This window comes from Phocoena sinus, chromosome 1 (assembly GCF_008692025.1).
Source record: "Phocoena sinus isolate mPhoSin1 chromosome 1, mPhoSin1.pri, whole genome shotgun sequence".
Lineage (NCBI taxonomy): Eukaryota > Metazoa > Chordata > Mammalia > Artiodactyla > Phocoenidae > Phocoena > Phocoena sinus.
In genome coordinates this window covers 44,177,791-44,194,297 of record NC_045763.1, presented here as the reverse complement: position 1 = coordinate 44,194,297, position 16,507 = coordinate 44,177,791, and the positions used below count along the sequence as shown (strand labels likewise).

Here is a 16,507-nt window from a genome sequence, read left to right as displayed (position 1 = left end):
TTGCCTCCTTTGTTGACAGTTAATTGACCCTAGGTGTGTGGGTTTATTTCTGGGTTCTCTGTTCTGTTCCATTGATCCATATGTCTGTTGTTGTGCCAATGCCATGCTGTTTTGTTTACTGTAGCTTTGTAGTATTGCCTGAAGTCTGGTATGGTTATGCCTCCTGCTTTGTTCTTTTTCTTCAGGATTGCTTTGGCAGTTCTAGGTCTTTTATGGTTCCATATGAATTTTAGGATTATTTGTTCTAGTTCGGTGAAAAATGTCATGGGTAACTTGATAGGGATCCAGCTATTATTATAGAATTATCTATTTCTCTTTTCAATTTCGTTAATTTTTCTTTCCTATTTTTGGGGCTCTGTTATTAGGTATATGTATGTTTATAATTGTGATATATTCTTGTTGGACTAAACTTTTTATCAGTGTATAATGCTCTTCTTTGTCTCTTGTAACTGTTTTTGACTTAAAATATATTTTTTTTCTGACAATTATATAGCCAACTCAGTTCTCTCTTGATATCTTTTTCCAGCCTGTATTTTCAACCTCTTTGCTTCTTTGTATCTAAAGTGAATCTCTTGTAGGTAATATGATAGATGGATCATATATTTTTTAATCCAGTTTTCCAATCTCTGCCTTTACTTGGAGAGTCTAATTCATTTTTTAATTGGCCAAAAAATTCATTTGTTTTTTTCCATAAGATGGCTCTAGTGGTTCTTCATTGTCTTTAACTTCATTTGAAACAATTTTGTTAGATTGTATTGTGACAGCTGTCATATTAGTGTGCCTTTAAAAAAACTTATCAAAATTGGTGAATTTTTGTGTAGCCATTTTAATGTTGAAGGTGGAAGAAAAAAGCAACATTTTTGGTATATAATACTTTATTATTTCAAGAAAGGTAAAAACACAACTGAAATGCAAAAAAAAGATGACTTGTGCAGTGTATGGAGAAGGTGCTGTGACTGATCGAATGTGTCAGAAATGGTTTGCAAAGTTTTGTGCTGGAGATTTCTCACTGGACAATGCTCCATGGCCTGGTAAACCATTTGAAGTTGATAGTGATCAAATTGAGACATGAACTGAAAACAATCAACATTATACCACACGGGAGATAGCTGACATACTCAAAATATCCAAATCAAGCACTGAAAATCATTTGCACCAGCTTGGTTATGTTAATCGCTTTGATGTTTGGGTTCCACATAAGTTAAGTGAGAAAAACCTTCTTGACCATATTTCTGCATGTGATTTTCTACTTAAGTGTAACGAAAACTTTGTTTTTAAAACAATTTGTGATGGGCGATGAAAAGTGGATACTGTACAATGATGTGGAACAGAAGAGATCGTGAGGCAAGCGAAGTAAATCACCACCAACCACACCAAAGAAGATGATGTTGTGTATATGGTGGGATTGGAAGCGAGTCCTCTATTATGAGCTCCTTCCAGAAAACCAAACGATTAATTCCAACAAGTACTGCTCGTAGTTAGACCAACTGAAAGCAGCACTTGATGAAAAGCATCCGGAATTAGTCAATAGAAAATGCCTAATCTTCCATCAGGTTACCGCAAGAGTGCATGTTTCTTTGATGACCAGGTAGAGACTGTTACAGCTTGGCTGGGAAGTTGTGATTCATCCACCGTATTCACCAGACATTGCACCTTCAAATTTCCATTTATTTCAGTTTTTACAAAATTCTCTTATTGAAAAAAATATCAATTCCCTAGAAGACTGTAAAAGGCACCTGGAACAGTTCTTTGGTCAAAAAGATAGAGTTTTGGGAAGATGGAATTATGAAGTTGCCTGAAAAATGGCAGAAGGTAGTGGAACAAAAGGGTGCGTACATTGCTTATAAAGTTCTTGGTGAAAATGAAAAATGTGTCTTTTATTTTTACTTAAAAACCAAAGGAACTTTTTGGCCAATCCAATACATTTAAAGTAGTTATTGATAAGGAAAGATTTACTCCTGCTCTTTAGTTTTTTCTTTTCTGTATGTCTCGTGCTTTTTGTTCCTCAATTTCTCTATTACTGCCTTTTTATGTATTCAGTTCACTTTTTTATAGTGTGCTATTTTAATTCCCTTTTTTCCTTTTTTGTATTTTTAAACATTATTTTCTTAGTGGTTGCCTTGAAGATAACAGCGCAACTAATATCTTAAATTTATAACAGCCTAGTTTGAGTAATACCAGTTTCGTTTCAGTAGTATACACATGCTCTGATCCTAGATGTCTCTGTTCTTTCTCATTGTTATTGTCACAGATTACATCTTTATACAGTGTGTGCCCATTAACATAGGTTTATAATTGTCTTCTTATGTATTTGCCTTTTAAATCATGTAGGAGAAAAAGAAGAGTTACAAACCAGCAGTACAATAATATTGGCTTTTATGTTTATCTGTGCTAAGTTACCTTTTTTTTTTTTTTTTTTTTTTTTTTTCGTTACGCGGGCCTCTCAATGCTGTGGCCTCTCCCGCCGCGGAGCACAGGCTCCGGACGCGCAGGCCCAGCGGCCATGGCTCACGGGCCCAGCCGCTCCGCGGCATGTGGGATCTTCCCGGACCGGGGCACGAACCCGTGTCCCCTGCATTGGCAGGCGGACTCTCAACCACTGCGCCACCAGGGAAGCCCTGTGCTAAGTTACCTTTACCAGTGTCCTTTATTTCTTATGGCTTTGAGTTACTGCCGAATTTCTTTTCATTTCAGCCTTAAGAACTCGCTTTAGCATCTCTTGTAGTGCTAGTCTACAAGTCTGCTAATGAAATTTCTTAGCTTTTGTCTATCTGGAAGTGTCATACTTTCTTTGTCATTAATAAAGGATAGTTTTTCTGCATGGTTAGTGAATATTTGGTTGACAGTGTTTTTCATCCAGGATTTTAAATATGTCATTCCATTGCCTTCTGGCCTCCATGATTTCTGATGGGAAATCAGCTGTTAATTTTATTGTGGATTCTTCATGTATGAGAAGTTGCTTCTCTCTTGTTGCTTTCAAAATTTCTTCTGCCTTTAACAATTTAACAATTATGTGTCTTGGTGTGGATTCCTATGAGTTTATTCAGCTTGGAGTTCATAGAGTTTCTTGGATGTGTGTAGTTGTGTCTTTATCAGGTTTGGGAAGTTTTTGGCTATTATTTCTTCAATTTTTTTTTTTTTTGGCCACGCCGCACAGCTTGTGGGATCTTAGTTCCCCAACCAGGAGTTGAACCTGGGCTCACGGCAGTGAAAGCACGGCGAGTCCTAACCACTGGACCACTAGGGAATTCTGTCTTTAAGTATTTTTTCTTTCCCCTTCTATCTTTTCCTTCTGAGACTCTTATTATGCGTATGCTAGTATGCATGGTAGAGAAGAAGGAAGGCACATGAGGAACTCAGGAACCAGACAATACAGGGAGCAGAAAAAAGTTCCAGAACAATTGTTAGTGTTTTCAGAAATAAGAGATGAAGATCAGAGTGCTATGAAAAGGAATAATCAGAGAATTAGTTCTTAGAAGTGAAAATACGAAAGGTTTTCTCCATGTCCCCCCTCCAAACATAGAAGGGTTGGAAGAATTTGAGTAAGTTACCCAGGAAGGACAAAAAAGAGATGGGAAATGGAGAAAAAAGGTAATTGGAGGATCAGTGTAAGAGGCCTAAAGTTCAGTTAATAGGAGCTCTAGAAAAAGAGCGGAGAAGATGAAAGGGAGGAAGTTATGGAAGATATAATATGGAAAAAGTTTCCAGAAGTGAAGGACTTGAGTTAGAAATTAAAAGAGCCAGCTGAGTGCACAGCAAAATGAATAAAGAAATATCTATACTAGGACTTATCACCTGTAAATTACAGAACACTGAGGCAAAGAGAATATCCTAAAAGTTTCCATAAAGAAAAAAAAACAGTTCAGTAAAAGAGATGGAGAATAAGAATGGCATAATTTTCTCAGTAGTAACACTAGAAACTAGAAATTGTTGAAACAATACCTGTAAGATTTTGAGCGAATGATTTTTAACTTAGAATTTCAAACCTAATTAGACAAAATATGAAGAAAGAATAAAGACATTTCAGGCATGCAAAGTCTTATAAAACTTACCTACTGTTGGGGCTTAAGGGAGCCCAATAAATAGCACTCTCTTTCCCTTCCTGAATTCTGAACAAACTGGGAGAGATAAAGGAAGCATATGGAGACCAGAATATTATCTTTATTATGGATAAGATTCATATTGGAGAATGGGACTTATATTTTCAAGTGGCTTGCTAATACTCACTGCCAGAAATAGACAGATTTAACCACTTAGGCATAGGCAGAGCTGAACAGTGACAGGCCCTGTGTGGGGCTTGCAACTGTAATGTTAGAGTATGAGTGAGAGAATGGAATTTTCTTTCCTGAGAACAGCTGGATGCAAAGAGGAAGGAGAGGGGAAGGTGCTTACTTTTGCCCAGATCATTTTTCTAAACTCAATGATGAAATAAGTTACCCCATCTCCCTAGGAAAGGAATGAATGGAGTGGAAAGAAAGCAGGAATGTTATGATAATGGTTGTCTCTCTACATGAAATGAAATGTCAGAAGTAGGGCATAATTATTTTCTTCAATGCCTTTCTTGTTTTCTTTCTTAGAAAGCTACTGGAGGATATGCTACACCAAAAAAGAGGGAGTAACTTATGGAAGAGGAAAACAGAAGAGTCAATCAGCATGACAGAGTAGATGGGAATTGGTAGGATGATAGCAAAAGGAAAGTCTCAGGGTGACAAGTGTGGTGGAAATCTAGTAGTGATCAGAAGGTGGCAGATGGGATGTCCAAGGAGAGAAAAATGACAATAAAAACAAACACATGGGTTGCTTGATGTATTTGAAGACATTGAGAGAAGATTTACAGTTCTGTCAATGAATTATTGACAGATATATAAAAAACTTAAGAGAAGTGAGACACTTCCAGGTAAAACTGAAAAGTATACCAAAAGAGAAATGTGACTATAGTATATATGTTGCTGAAGTCAAAAGCCTAGGCTCCTGTGATAAAGAGATCTAATAGTATAGTGACCTAAGAAACAGTTTTATTCCTGTCTCATGTAATAGTTGCTAGGTAAGTAGTCACCAGATCCAGCTGAATAGTTTAATGTGTGTGGTCATTCAGGAGTCCCAAGTTCCATTGATGATTTTTGTCCAGTCAAAAGTATGGCCAAGGGCTAACAGTGTGGACTTTACCTGGGCTTGTTAGACTAAATGCAGAATGTTAGTCCTCACTCCAAATCTACTGAATCAGAATCTGCACTTAGGAACTAGCTGATTCCTGTGCACAAAAGTTTAAGACCTACTGGTCTGGATTGAAATTTAATTGTTGGCTATGTGATTGAAGATGGATGACTGAGAATTTTATCCAGTGAGAAGGGGAGAGCATGGAGGAGGTAAGAACTTGATCTTAAGGACACACCTAACTGCAGAGAAGGTTGGGAAATGTAGTTTAGCTACGTGCCTAGGAAAAAGGAGAAAATGAATTTTGATAGATATGTAGGAAACTCTGTGCAATGGCATATTTGGCTCAGCCATAAATAATATTGGCATATCATATTATAGTCATCCTGGGAGGATGGTGGTGGGATGGGAACATAAGTGTGTGTACAATTCTGTCTGTAGGTAGTCAGTAGATAATATCTAAATCTAAAACAAAATAGGTAGTACCAGCTTAAGCATGTAATTTAGAAATATGGAGATAAATCTCAGAAGAAACAGCTAAAAGAGTTGACAGTAGTTGCTTCTGAGGAGATTGGTAGTTGGTAGGAGAATGCTGTTTTGCCTTGCCATTTACTTTTTCAACTGTGTAAGTGTATTTGTTTTATAGGAAGCACATTGGGAAAAAAATTCCTGTAGTCTAAATAGGAGGTAAACACATGAAATGTGTTAAGTGCTAAGTACTATGAGAAAGGTAAGAACAAAGTCCATAGAAAGAGGCATACTTACCCAGGCCACCCTGGGTGGTAGGAGGCTAGGGGATGGATTGGGAAGCGAGATATTTTCTAGTTACATTGTAGACAATATAAAGTATGAAGCAATTAAATACCTTTTGGATCTATTATATTTTGTTTTTAAAGTATGAATAATTAAAAATAATTTATGTTTTTATTAATCCATTTAACAAATTTATTGAGCGTCTACTTTGAACTAGGCACTGTAATAGGCATTGAAGATATAATGGTAAGCAAAATGAGAAATGGTTTCTTACCTCTTGGAGCTTATAATCGTGTGTATAAGATTATACAGAAGAGTTTGGTTTTCCTTCACTTCTGCTTTCAGAAACATTCCTTAGAGCATTGATTTTTCAAGTGTATTTCCCAGTCTAGCCACATGAGAATCACCTGGGAACTTGTGAGAAATGCAAATTCTCAGGCCCCAATCCTAGACCTGTTGAATCAGAAACTCTGGGAATGGGACCTTCCAGGTGATTCTAATGAATGATAAAATTTGAGAACTATTGCCTTAAAGGTAATCAATATTGTAAGCTTGGTTTATTACTGCTAGTATTTTGGAAATAACCTGATTTCCATAATATGTAGTATACAAGCTATTTCTAGTATAGAAATTACTTAACAAAATGTAGTATTTTCATTTGTTTATAGTTTGTGCTCTGTGGTAAAAGTGTAATAGTTCCTATTATGTTTTAGAACAAAACGGATTCTGATTTTTTTTCTTTCTATTATCTTTTTTCTAAACATTATTATTCTTTAAGAGCAGTTTTAGTTTCACAGCAAAGTTGGGCAGAAAGTACGGAGTACCTATGTAACTCCCTTCCCCCACACAGGAATAGCCTCTCTCACTATCAACATCCCTGCACCAGAGTGGTACATTTGTTACAGTGGATGCACCATTAACACGTCATTATCATCCAAAGTCCATAGTTTACCTTAGGGTTCACTCTTAGGGATATCTATTCTGTGGGTTTTGACAAATGTATAATGACATGTATCATCATACAGAATATTACTATAACTTCTAAACTCTGGGATCCTGTTGGTTTTTAAAAATTTTCTTACCTCAGAAGAATTTATTTAAACTACTTTGTACTTCAGAGCTGGAGAAAGTCTGTTGATGTTGGTTCCCCATGTTTAGAGCATCAAGTTAGAAGTAGGTTAGTGGTATAAATAGGTAGTATTTAGTAGGAAAGTCATGTGGGAAAGATCTTACCACATAGTCTTCTATAAACTGATTCCCTGTGTTGCATATAGATTGCAGTTCTTCTGTTATTTTTACCACTTAGTCTTCTATAAGCTGATTCCCTGTGTTGCATATAGATTGGAATTCTTGTGTTATTTTTGTTCCATTTCCTTTTATGTTAGTTGTGGTACATCAATTGCAGGTTTTATTTCCCTTTTAGTTGGAATTCTTATTGAGTAATGTAAAACAGCATTTTACTTCTGAAGTTCCCTTGTTTTGATGTCATAGTGCTAGAATTACATTAGAACCTCCTTAATGGGCGTTTCACTGTTATTTACTAAGTGGATTTTAACTCCTCATGTAGTTTTCAGAGTTTAAAAATTTTTATTTTTTACTCTTCAGCTTTTTACTTTATTTTTATTTATTTTTGGCTGCGTTGGGTCTTCGTTGCTGCGCGGCTTCCTCTAGTTGCGGTGAGCGGGGGCTACTCTTCGTTGCAGTGCGTGGGCTTCTCATTGCGGTGGCTTCTCTTGTTGCAGAGCACGGGCTCTAGGTGTGCGGGCTTCAGTAGTTATGGCGCGTGGGCTCTAGAATGCAGGCCTGGTAGTTGTGGTGCATAGGCTTAGTTGCTCTGCGACATGTGGGATCTTCCCGGACCAGGGCTCTAACCCTTGTTCCCTGCATAGTCAGGCAGATTCTTAACCACTGGGCCACCAGGGAAGCCCCGCTATTCAGTTTTGAGAATAAATTATAAAAGTTTTTTTTATGTCTAACCAATTTTTTAGAAATGGGTTTTGCATTTTAAATAACAGATTTTTTTTTTTTTAATCCAATAGTTTGCTTGCCTAAACTGGATTTGAAGCAATTCAGACTACTGGAGATCTGCCACTTTACAATATCACAGTTGGAAAGAAGCAGGTTTTCAAATAATGGAAGAGTCTAAGACCTCTGAAAATGAAAATCATGAACCAAAGAAGAACGCTTGGGCTCTTTCTGAAGAAAGCAAAGCAGTTAAATTTATAACTAATCAAACTTTGAAAGCTAGAAATGATAAATCCATAAAAGAAATTGGGACCAACTCTCCAAATAGGAATAGTAGTAAAAAAAATAAGCAAAATGATATTTGTATAGAAAAAACAGAAGTTAAATCATGTAAAGTAAATGCTGCCAGTGTTCCAGGCCCTAAAGATTTGGGGTTAGTCCTTCGAGATCAAAGTCACTGCAAAGCAAAAAAATCACCGAATTCACCGGTGAAAGCAGAAAAGTTACCTGTTTCACAGGCAGAAGTAGAAAGGGCACCCAGTTTACAGGCAAAAACAGAAAAATCACCAAAGTCACTTAATTCACCAGTGAAAACAGAAAAGGCACCCAGCTCACAGGCAGCAGCAGCAGAAAAGACACTTAATTCACAGAGGAGAGCAGAAAAAGCACCTGGTTCTCAGATGAAATCAGAAAAGGTGCCCAGCTTACCAGCAGAAGCTGAGAAGGTACCCAGTTTACTGTTGAAAGAAAACATGAGACAGACAGAATTACAGCAGATTGGAAAAAAAATTCCAAGCTCCTTTACTTCTCTGGACAAAATGAATATTGATGTTGCAGAGGGAGAAAAATCTGCTCTGGAAAACTCACAACAATCTCAGAAGCAACAAACATGTACAGATAATACTGGTGATTCTGATGATAGTGCTTCAGGAACTGAAGACATATCGGATGATTTGAGTAAGTACAAATTAGATTATTCCACAAGTCACATTTTTGGAGAGATTTTTTAATATTAATGTTCTTTAGATTATCCTTAGTTTGATTTTAACTACTTTAACTACAAAAAGGACATTAGTAATATGGGTCTTAGGTTGAAAACATTTATTATGGGAGGTACAAAGCCTGTGCAAATACAAATTTAGTGGCTCCTATAGTTGATGTGTACACACACACACACACACACACACACACTTTCTGTCTCTTTCTCTCTCTCTTCTTTTAAGTGGTCCTGGTAATACATTGCTCATTCATTCACCAAACATGTATATATTGAGTTCCCATTATATGTCACGCATGTGTTTACAGTGGAAAACCAAAAAAACACAGCCCCAGACCTCAAGGAAGCTTCTAATTAGGTGAGGGTGATACAGATAAGTAAGATGGTAATTTAGTTCAGTGCCAAAAACTTAGAATCGAGAAAGTACATGATTTAATTGAGGTATTTAGACTTTGGATTGAGAAAATGCATGATATAAATGTGAGACTGCAAGTGTGACTGAGATTTAGTATGACTGCAACAGGGACTTGCGGGGGAATGTGGCAAAAGATAATAGCTGAAAAGGCACACAAGAATTGGAAAGTAAAGGACCTTTTAGGATATGATAAACAGTTTGGACTTTATTATGAGTGTTTTGAGAAGCCACTGAAGAGTTTTAACCAAGGTAGCACTGTGTTCATATATATATATACAAATATATATGTTTATCTTTTCAACAAATTCTTTGACAGGAGCAAAACTGGAAACAGATTCAATAGGACACTGTTGCAATTTACTTGAGAATTATCACTGTAAAATTCATTTTCTTATGAGATCTTGATCTTAGCGTTACTTGTTTATAAATATTATCCATGTCTGTTTAAATTAATGAATTTTCCTTGGCAGTCTTTTTTCCTGATGTTTCTATGGCTAAAAGAATAAAACCTTTTCTTGATGTATAAACAGAAAAAGCTATTTCTAAATCATTATTTACCACACTTTGAGAAATACTGACAAAGAGTTCAGAAATAGCTTCTTTTTATTTCTGGTGGTACACAGATGATGGTTTATTGACAAACCCTTTTTTTAATTTAATAGAGGTACCTTTGTATGTAAGAAAAAATGTTAATAATTTCATAGGTATGTTAGGACAAGGCCCAAAAAAGTAAGTCAATTTAAAGACAATATCAAATAAATAATAGTACTGCTAGTGTTTAGATATGGCAGATCTAAACATGACGGTATGTGATTGATTGAAGTTGGGAAATACTGGTGCATAAGATCAGCTACAGGGGTCTGGTCACTTGAATTAGTGAAAAATATGATTTAAAGATTATTTTCTTAAAAAGGTGACAAAATAAGGTGACAGAGTGAGGTGGTTAAGACTGTGAGCTCTGGAGTAAAATTTCATAGGTTTTGAATCTTATCTTCCCCACCTAATAACTTTGTAATCTTGGATAAGCTGCTTATCCTTTAAAACATGTCTAAGTTTCCTCATTTTTTAAAATGTGGAGATGGTGCTGCCTTTGTTATAAAGATTAAGTGAAATTGAATTCAATAATTCAAATAGTCCCTGACACAGTAGGCAGGCAATGGCAATTAATATCCTTTATTGTTATTATTTCTCCAATTAAATGCAGTTTTGTTATTTGTTAACATGGAGAACAAGTTGAAATAGCTTAAGGAAGCTAGTAGACCAAATAGAGGTCCTTTCAGGAAACTTGTTTTAACAAGCTAATAAGAATGAGGGACTTCATGGCAGTCCAGTGGTTAGGACTCCATGCTTTCACTTCAGGGGCATGGGTTCGTTCCCTGGTTGAGGAACTAAGATCCTGCAAGCTGTGTGGCCAAAATAAAACAAACAAAAAAACACTTGTTACCAAATAGGTAAGTATGTTTTAGGACTTCCCTGGCGGTCCAGTGGTTAAGACTCTGGCGCTTTCAACATGGGGGCTCAGGTTCGATCCCTGGTTGGGGAACTAAGATCCCACATGTCACATGGTGTGGCCCACAAAAAGAAAAACCGAAAAAACCCAAAAATGATTTATATGGGAATTCCCTGGTGGCCCGGTGGTTAGGACTCAGGCTCTCACTGCTGAGGGCCCAGGTTCAATCCCTGGTCGGGAACTAAAATCCCACAAACCGTGTAGTGTGGCCAAAAGATTAATGGATTAATCTCCATTAGGTCCAACTTTAGCTCCCACCTAGCACTTCCACCATTTTTCCTTTTGCCGTTTGTACATTCAGTAAATATTTTGGGTGATCTCCGCTATGTGCAGGTACTGATCTAGTTGCTAGGAATATAACAATGAACTAAACAGATAACTATACTTACTTACAGAGTTAATATTCTAGTGGGAGGAGACAGACAACAAACATAGTAAACAACAAAAGTATATAATAAGTTAGATAGTGATAAATCTTATAAGAAAAATAAAACAGGAAAGGTCATAAGGAATGATGCTGCTGTGTCTGGTGGTGGTGTTTCAAATTTAAATTGTCACTGAGAAGGTGACATTAGAGCAAACACTTGAAGGTAAGAGGTGAGAGAGTGAGCCTGGTGAATATTTGAAGGGAGAATATACTAGATCTGGGCTTCTCAAACTTTAATGTGCAATTAAAGTGAATCAATTGGGAATTGTATTAAAATTCAGATTCTTGGGCTCCATTCTCCGAGATTTTTGATTTAGAAAATCTAGAGTCTGAGATACTGGATTTCTAACAAGCTCCTGAATGAAGCTGATGCTGCTGGTCAGGATCATGCTTTTGAGCAGCAGAACCTAACTCATCTTCTTACTTTCACTTATACCGTCCTTCCTTGTGTCTTCAACATAGCAGCCAGAATGATCCTGTTAAAATTATTCAGATCATGTTACTGCTGTTCATCATGTTTCAATGGTTTCCCATATATCAGAGTAAAAGCTAGTGTCCTTGCTGTGACCTTTGTGATCTTCGGCACTCCCCCTCCCCCCACTTCTCTGCCCTCATTTATCTACTTCTCATCATTTCTCTCTGTTCCAACTGCATGATATCCTTGCAGTTCCTCAGATGTGAAGGCAAATGTCCACCTGATGGCTCTTGCATTTGCTTTTTCCTTTGCCTGGAACACTCTTCCCCCAGATGTCCATATGGCTAGCTCTCTTGCCTCCTTCACCTTCTCAGCGAGCCTTTTGCTGGGTCACTTATCTAAAATTTACAAACCTCACTTCCACCTCTGGCACTCCTTATTCTTTTTACCTTTTTAATTTTTCTCCATAGTTCTTACTATCATCTGTCATATTTAAATTTTTTATTTACCTTTTTATATTAGTTTTATTGAGATATAATTCACATGCCATAAAATTTGCCATTTAAAAATATACAATTTAGTGTTTTTTAGTGTATTTACAAAGTTGTATAGACATTACCACTGTCTAAATCATGAATATTTTCACCACCCCCAAAATAAACTCCATACCCATTAGCAGTCACTACTTATTACCCTCTCCTCCTAGGCACTGCCAACCACTAATTTAGTTTCTGTCTCTATAGACTTGCCTATTTTATATGAGTGAAATCATACAACATGTGGCCTTTTGTGTCTGGCTTTTTTCATTTAGTATGTTTTAAGATTCATCCATGTTGTAGCATATAGCAGTACATCATTCTTTTTCATTGCTGAATAATATTCCTGTTGTGCTCCTCTTGTGGTAGGAGACACATCACCTCCAGAGAGAGGCGCACTATTTTTATTTAGAAAAATTAGTGCTATCAAGAGAGAAGTGAATTTCAGGGTTCTTGTAGATGGCATGTAGAGTGGCTTTTGAGGGCAGAGAGGAGAGGTTTATTTATTATCTATGAGCATTTACTTTTAGAAGTGCTTTTAGATACGTCCAGATCAATTTCTTTATTCAACACACTATTATTAAGTGTCATCTCTGGTCTAGGCATTGTATTAAAATCTGAAGGTACAAAGTTGAATAAGATCTGGTCATTAGCATCAAGGAATTCATTATCTAATTGTAAGAGGTAGATAAATAAATACAAATTACATTGCTGTGAAAATGTGAGATAATAGCGGGTGCTATGAGAATATAAAGAATATCAGACTGTCTTCTTTTTTTAAAATTATTTTATTTTTGGCTGTGTTGGGTCTTCGTTGCTACGTGCAGGCTTTTTCTAGTTGCAGAAAGCGGGGGCTACTCTTTGTTGTGGTGTGTGGGCTTCTCATTGCAGTGGCTTCCCTTGTTGCGGAGCATGGGCTCTAGGCACACGGGCTTCAGTAATTGTGGCACGTGGGCTCAGTAGTTGTGGCTTGTGGGCTCTAGAGTGCAGGCTCAGTAGTTGTGGCACATGGGCTTAGTTGCTCTGCGGCATGTGGGATCTTCCCAAACCAGAGATCGAACCCTTGTCCCCTGCCTTGGCAGGCGGATTCTTAACTACTGCACCACCAGGGAAGTCCCAGACTGTCTTCTGAAACAGTTGATGCTTAAACTGAATTTTGCAGGACAGGTAAACATAACTAGTTGAAGTAGGAAGGGCCTTGATGGTGGAGGGAACAGAACATGTACAGGCATTGATACTTGGAGTAACACTGATCCATTCTAGCACATTTGGTATGAATGAAGTGAAAAGTGTTAGGGCAGGATATAAGATTAGAGATATAGACAACTTAGCTCTCTTTTTTTGAGGTCTTGGCTTAAAGTCTCAGAAAAGCCTTCCCTGACCCCCATATCTAAAGTTTGTTTCCCTCTCAGTTACTTGTTTTTTTCCTTTATAGCACTTACTACAACTTGGGATTATTGTATTTAAACTGTTGACTGCCTTCAAGAGGGCAAGCACTGTGTGTTATATGTTAAAGAGTTTAAACTTTATTCTGAACTCCATGAGAGCCTGTTAAGTATTTTAAGCAAGAGAGTAACATGATTCAATTTGTATTAAAAAAAATCACACTGGTGGTGGAACCTACTATTATTCTAAGTATATATTGGTAGGTGCTGGAAATGCTAAGATTGAAAAGAAAGCACATAGTCTGTGCCTTAAAGAGATCACAATCTAGTTAGGAGGCAGAGAAGCAAAGAAAAAATATTGGTGTGATAGAGATATCCATGAGTTCAGTGAAAGCAAAGAAGGAGCCTCATGTGAGTCTGTGGTCTGGAGTATATATGTTCTTTTAGCTTCTTTTGTATATTGATAAAGTCACTGAAGTGACTTCAGTTCATTGAGTCATCTTTGGGACTTAAAGTAGCTTTATATCATATTTACTTCAGAGATTTGACAAAATGGTTATGTTATGTTACCCTTGTATAGTGAGTCTCAGTCATATTTGTCTTTTTTGACATAGATTCGTTGGAAGAAGATAGGCATTTGACCCATGAAGTAGATTTTTCTTTGTGAATTTTGATATCATGTATATCTTTTACTTTTATCTTACATAGGTATACCAACGTGCACAATGAAGGAAAGCATAAAGGAAGAATATTTTTTCTATATGTGTATAAATTGAATGTCTGTTTTTCATTAAAAAAATTTTAATTTACCAATTCTGATGATGGTAACTAAGTGATTGCTTCCTTTTCTAGGTAAAATGAAGAACGATGAATCTAATAAAGAAAATTCTTCAGAGATGGACTATTTAGAAAATGCCACTGTGATAGATGAATCTACATTGACACCTGAGCAGAGGCTAGGCTTGAAACAAGCAGAAGAACGCTTAGAAAGAGATCACATCTTTCGACTTGAAAAAGTATACTATGTGTTTTAGTTATTTGGAGGAAAATGCATGTTTCATAACTTTTCTTTCCCAAGTACAGCTCTTTTTATTTTTCCTATTATATTCCTTAGGTGGAGATACCATGCATCTTTCCTTCCTTCCCTATTTCCTTTCCTCTTCTCTCCCTCTCTTTCTTCTTTCCCTCCATTTGTTCAGCAAATCCTTACATCTGTGAGTCTGACTTCACTCATTCATCCCAGACTCGACAAACAGTGGCCTATCACCTTGTTTTTGTTTTTTTTAATTGTGGTAAAATACCTCATGTTTTTATAAACAGAGTTTTATTGGAACACAACCATGCCATCCTTATTATCTATAGCTGCTTTCTTGCTACCATGGCAGAGTTGAGTTTTGAGAAGTTGCTATGGAGAGTATGTGGACTACAAAGCATAAAATATCTACTGTTTACCAAAGCATAAAATATTTACTGGCTTCCCTGGTGGCGCAGTGGTTGAGCGTCCGCCTGCCGATGTAGGGAACACGGGTTCGTGCCCCGGTTCGGGAAGATCCCACATGCCGCGGAGCGGCTAGGCCCGTGAGCCATGGCCGCTGAGCCTGTGCGTCCGGAGCCTGTGCGTCCGGAGCCTGTGCGTCCGGAGCCTGTGCTCCGCAACGGGAGAGGCCACAACAGTGAGAGGCCTGCGTACCGCAAAAAAAAAAAAAAAAAAAAAATATTTACTGAAATATAACTTTGTCCCTTTATAAGAAGTTTGCTGACCCCTGATTTACTCACTTATCAAATAGATACTGAGAGCTTGTTATGTTCTAGATACTGTGCTAGGCACTGGGGATATATGTTGGTGAAAATGGCACAGTTTCTGCCGATTAGAAGTTAACGGTCTATTTGGAGTGACAAATAAATTAGCAAATACTACAGGATGTACCAGACTTCCTCCTTTCCCCCTCAGTTTTCTCTTTCCTCTTTTTTTCTCCCATATTTACTGAATATCTCCTATGTATTAGGAACTGTTCTAGCCATAGGTATCTTGTTGCTGAGTACTAATTAATTTCTTAACCTAGAAATACAGATTCCCAGCCTTAACAGTAAAAACACTGCTAGATATTGAAGGAAAGAATCATAAATCAGTCTGTTCTTAAATAGATACTTGGGATATTTGTTAGTATGCATACAGGGAAATAGGTCATCATTCTTGATAAATAAGGAAGGAAAGAAAGAAATGGTATGATTTTGTATAGCTTAGAAAAACAAGATTATATTTAAATTGAAGAAGGCAATCCTGAGTCATTAGTAGAATTTATGACAGTAGTCACCCTGTGAAAGTAGGAAGGAGTATCAAGGAGTAGAGGCCCATAATGTAGGAAAGAGTTTGGATTATATAGTTAGTCTCACAAGATCCTAGTTAAAAGGAAGTCTTTTTTGCAATTTGCTATTTTATTTTTTGTATAAATTTATTTATTTTTGGCTGCGTTGAGTCTTCATTGCTGCACATGGGCTTTCACTAATTGCGGCAAGCGGGGACCACTCTTCATTGCGGTGCAAGGGTTTCTCATTGCAGTGGCTTCTCTTATTGAGGAGCATGGGCTCTAGGTGAATGGGCTCCAGTAGTTGTGGCACGTGGGCTCAGTAGTTGTGGCTCGCAGGCTCTAGAACGCAGCCTCAGTGGTTGTGGCATATGGCACGTGGGATCTTCCCGGACCAGGGCTGGAACCTGTGTCCCCTGCATTAGCAGGCGGATTCTTAACCACTGCACCACCAGGGAAGCCTGCAATTTGCTGTTTTACATAGTTCTGTCTTTCCTCTCGCTTTCCCTTTCCTAAGTTTGAAATTAGTCTGGATCTGTGCATTATCAAGATAAATATTGAATACCTTTCATGTGCCATGATCTGGTGATAAAAAGTTGAATTGGGGCATGTGTGGTTTTTTAAAAACCATCATACTGCCTTTC

At 37.3% G+C, this 16,507-nt stretch overlaps 1 protein-coding gene across 1 annotated transcript in view; it reads left to right on the top strand.

Moving 5' to 3' along the window:
* The window catches only part of TUT4 (terminal uridylyl transferase 4), a 145,221-nt gene that overhangs the window by 20,506 nt on the left and 108,208 nt on the right, over positions 1–16,507 (top strand). The window contains 2 exon segments of the mRNA XM_032626370.1: positions 7,947–8,829; positions 14,410–14,573. Of these exon segments, the coding sequence (XP_032482261.1) occupies positions 8,040–8,829; positions 14,410–14,573 (954 nt within the window). The 5' untranslated portion in view covers positions 7,947–8,039.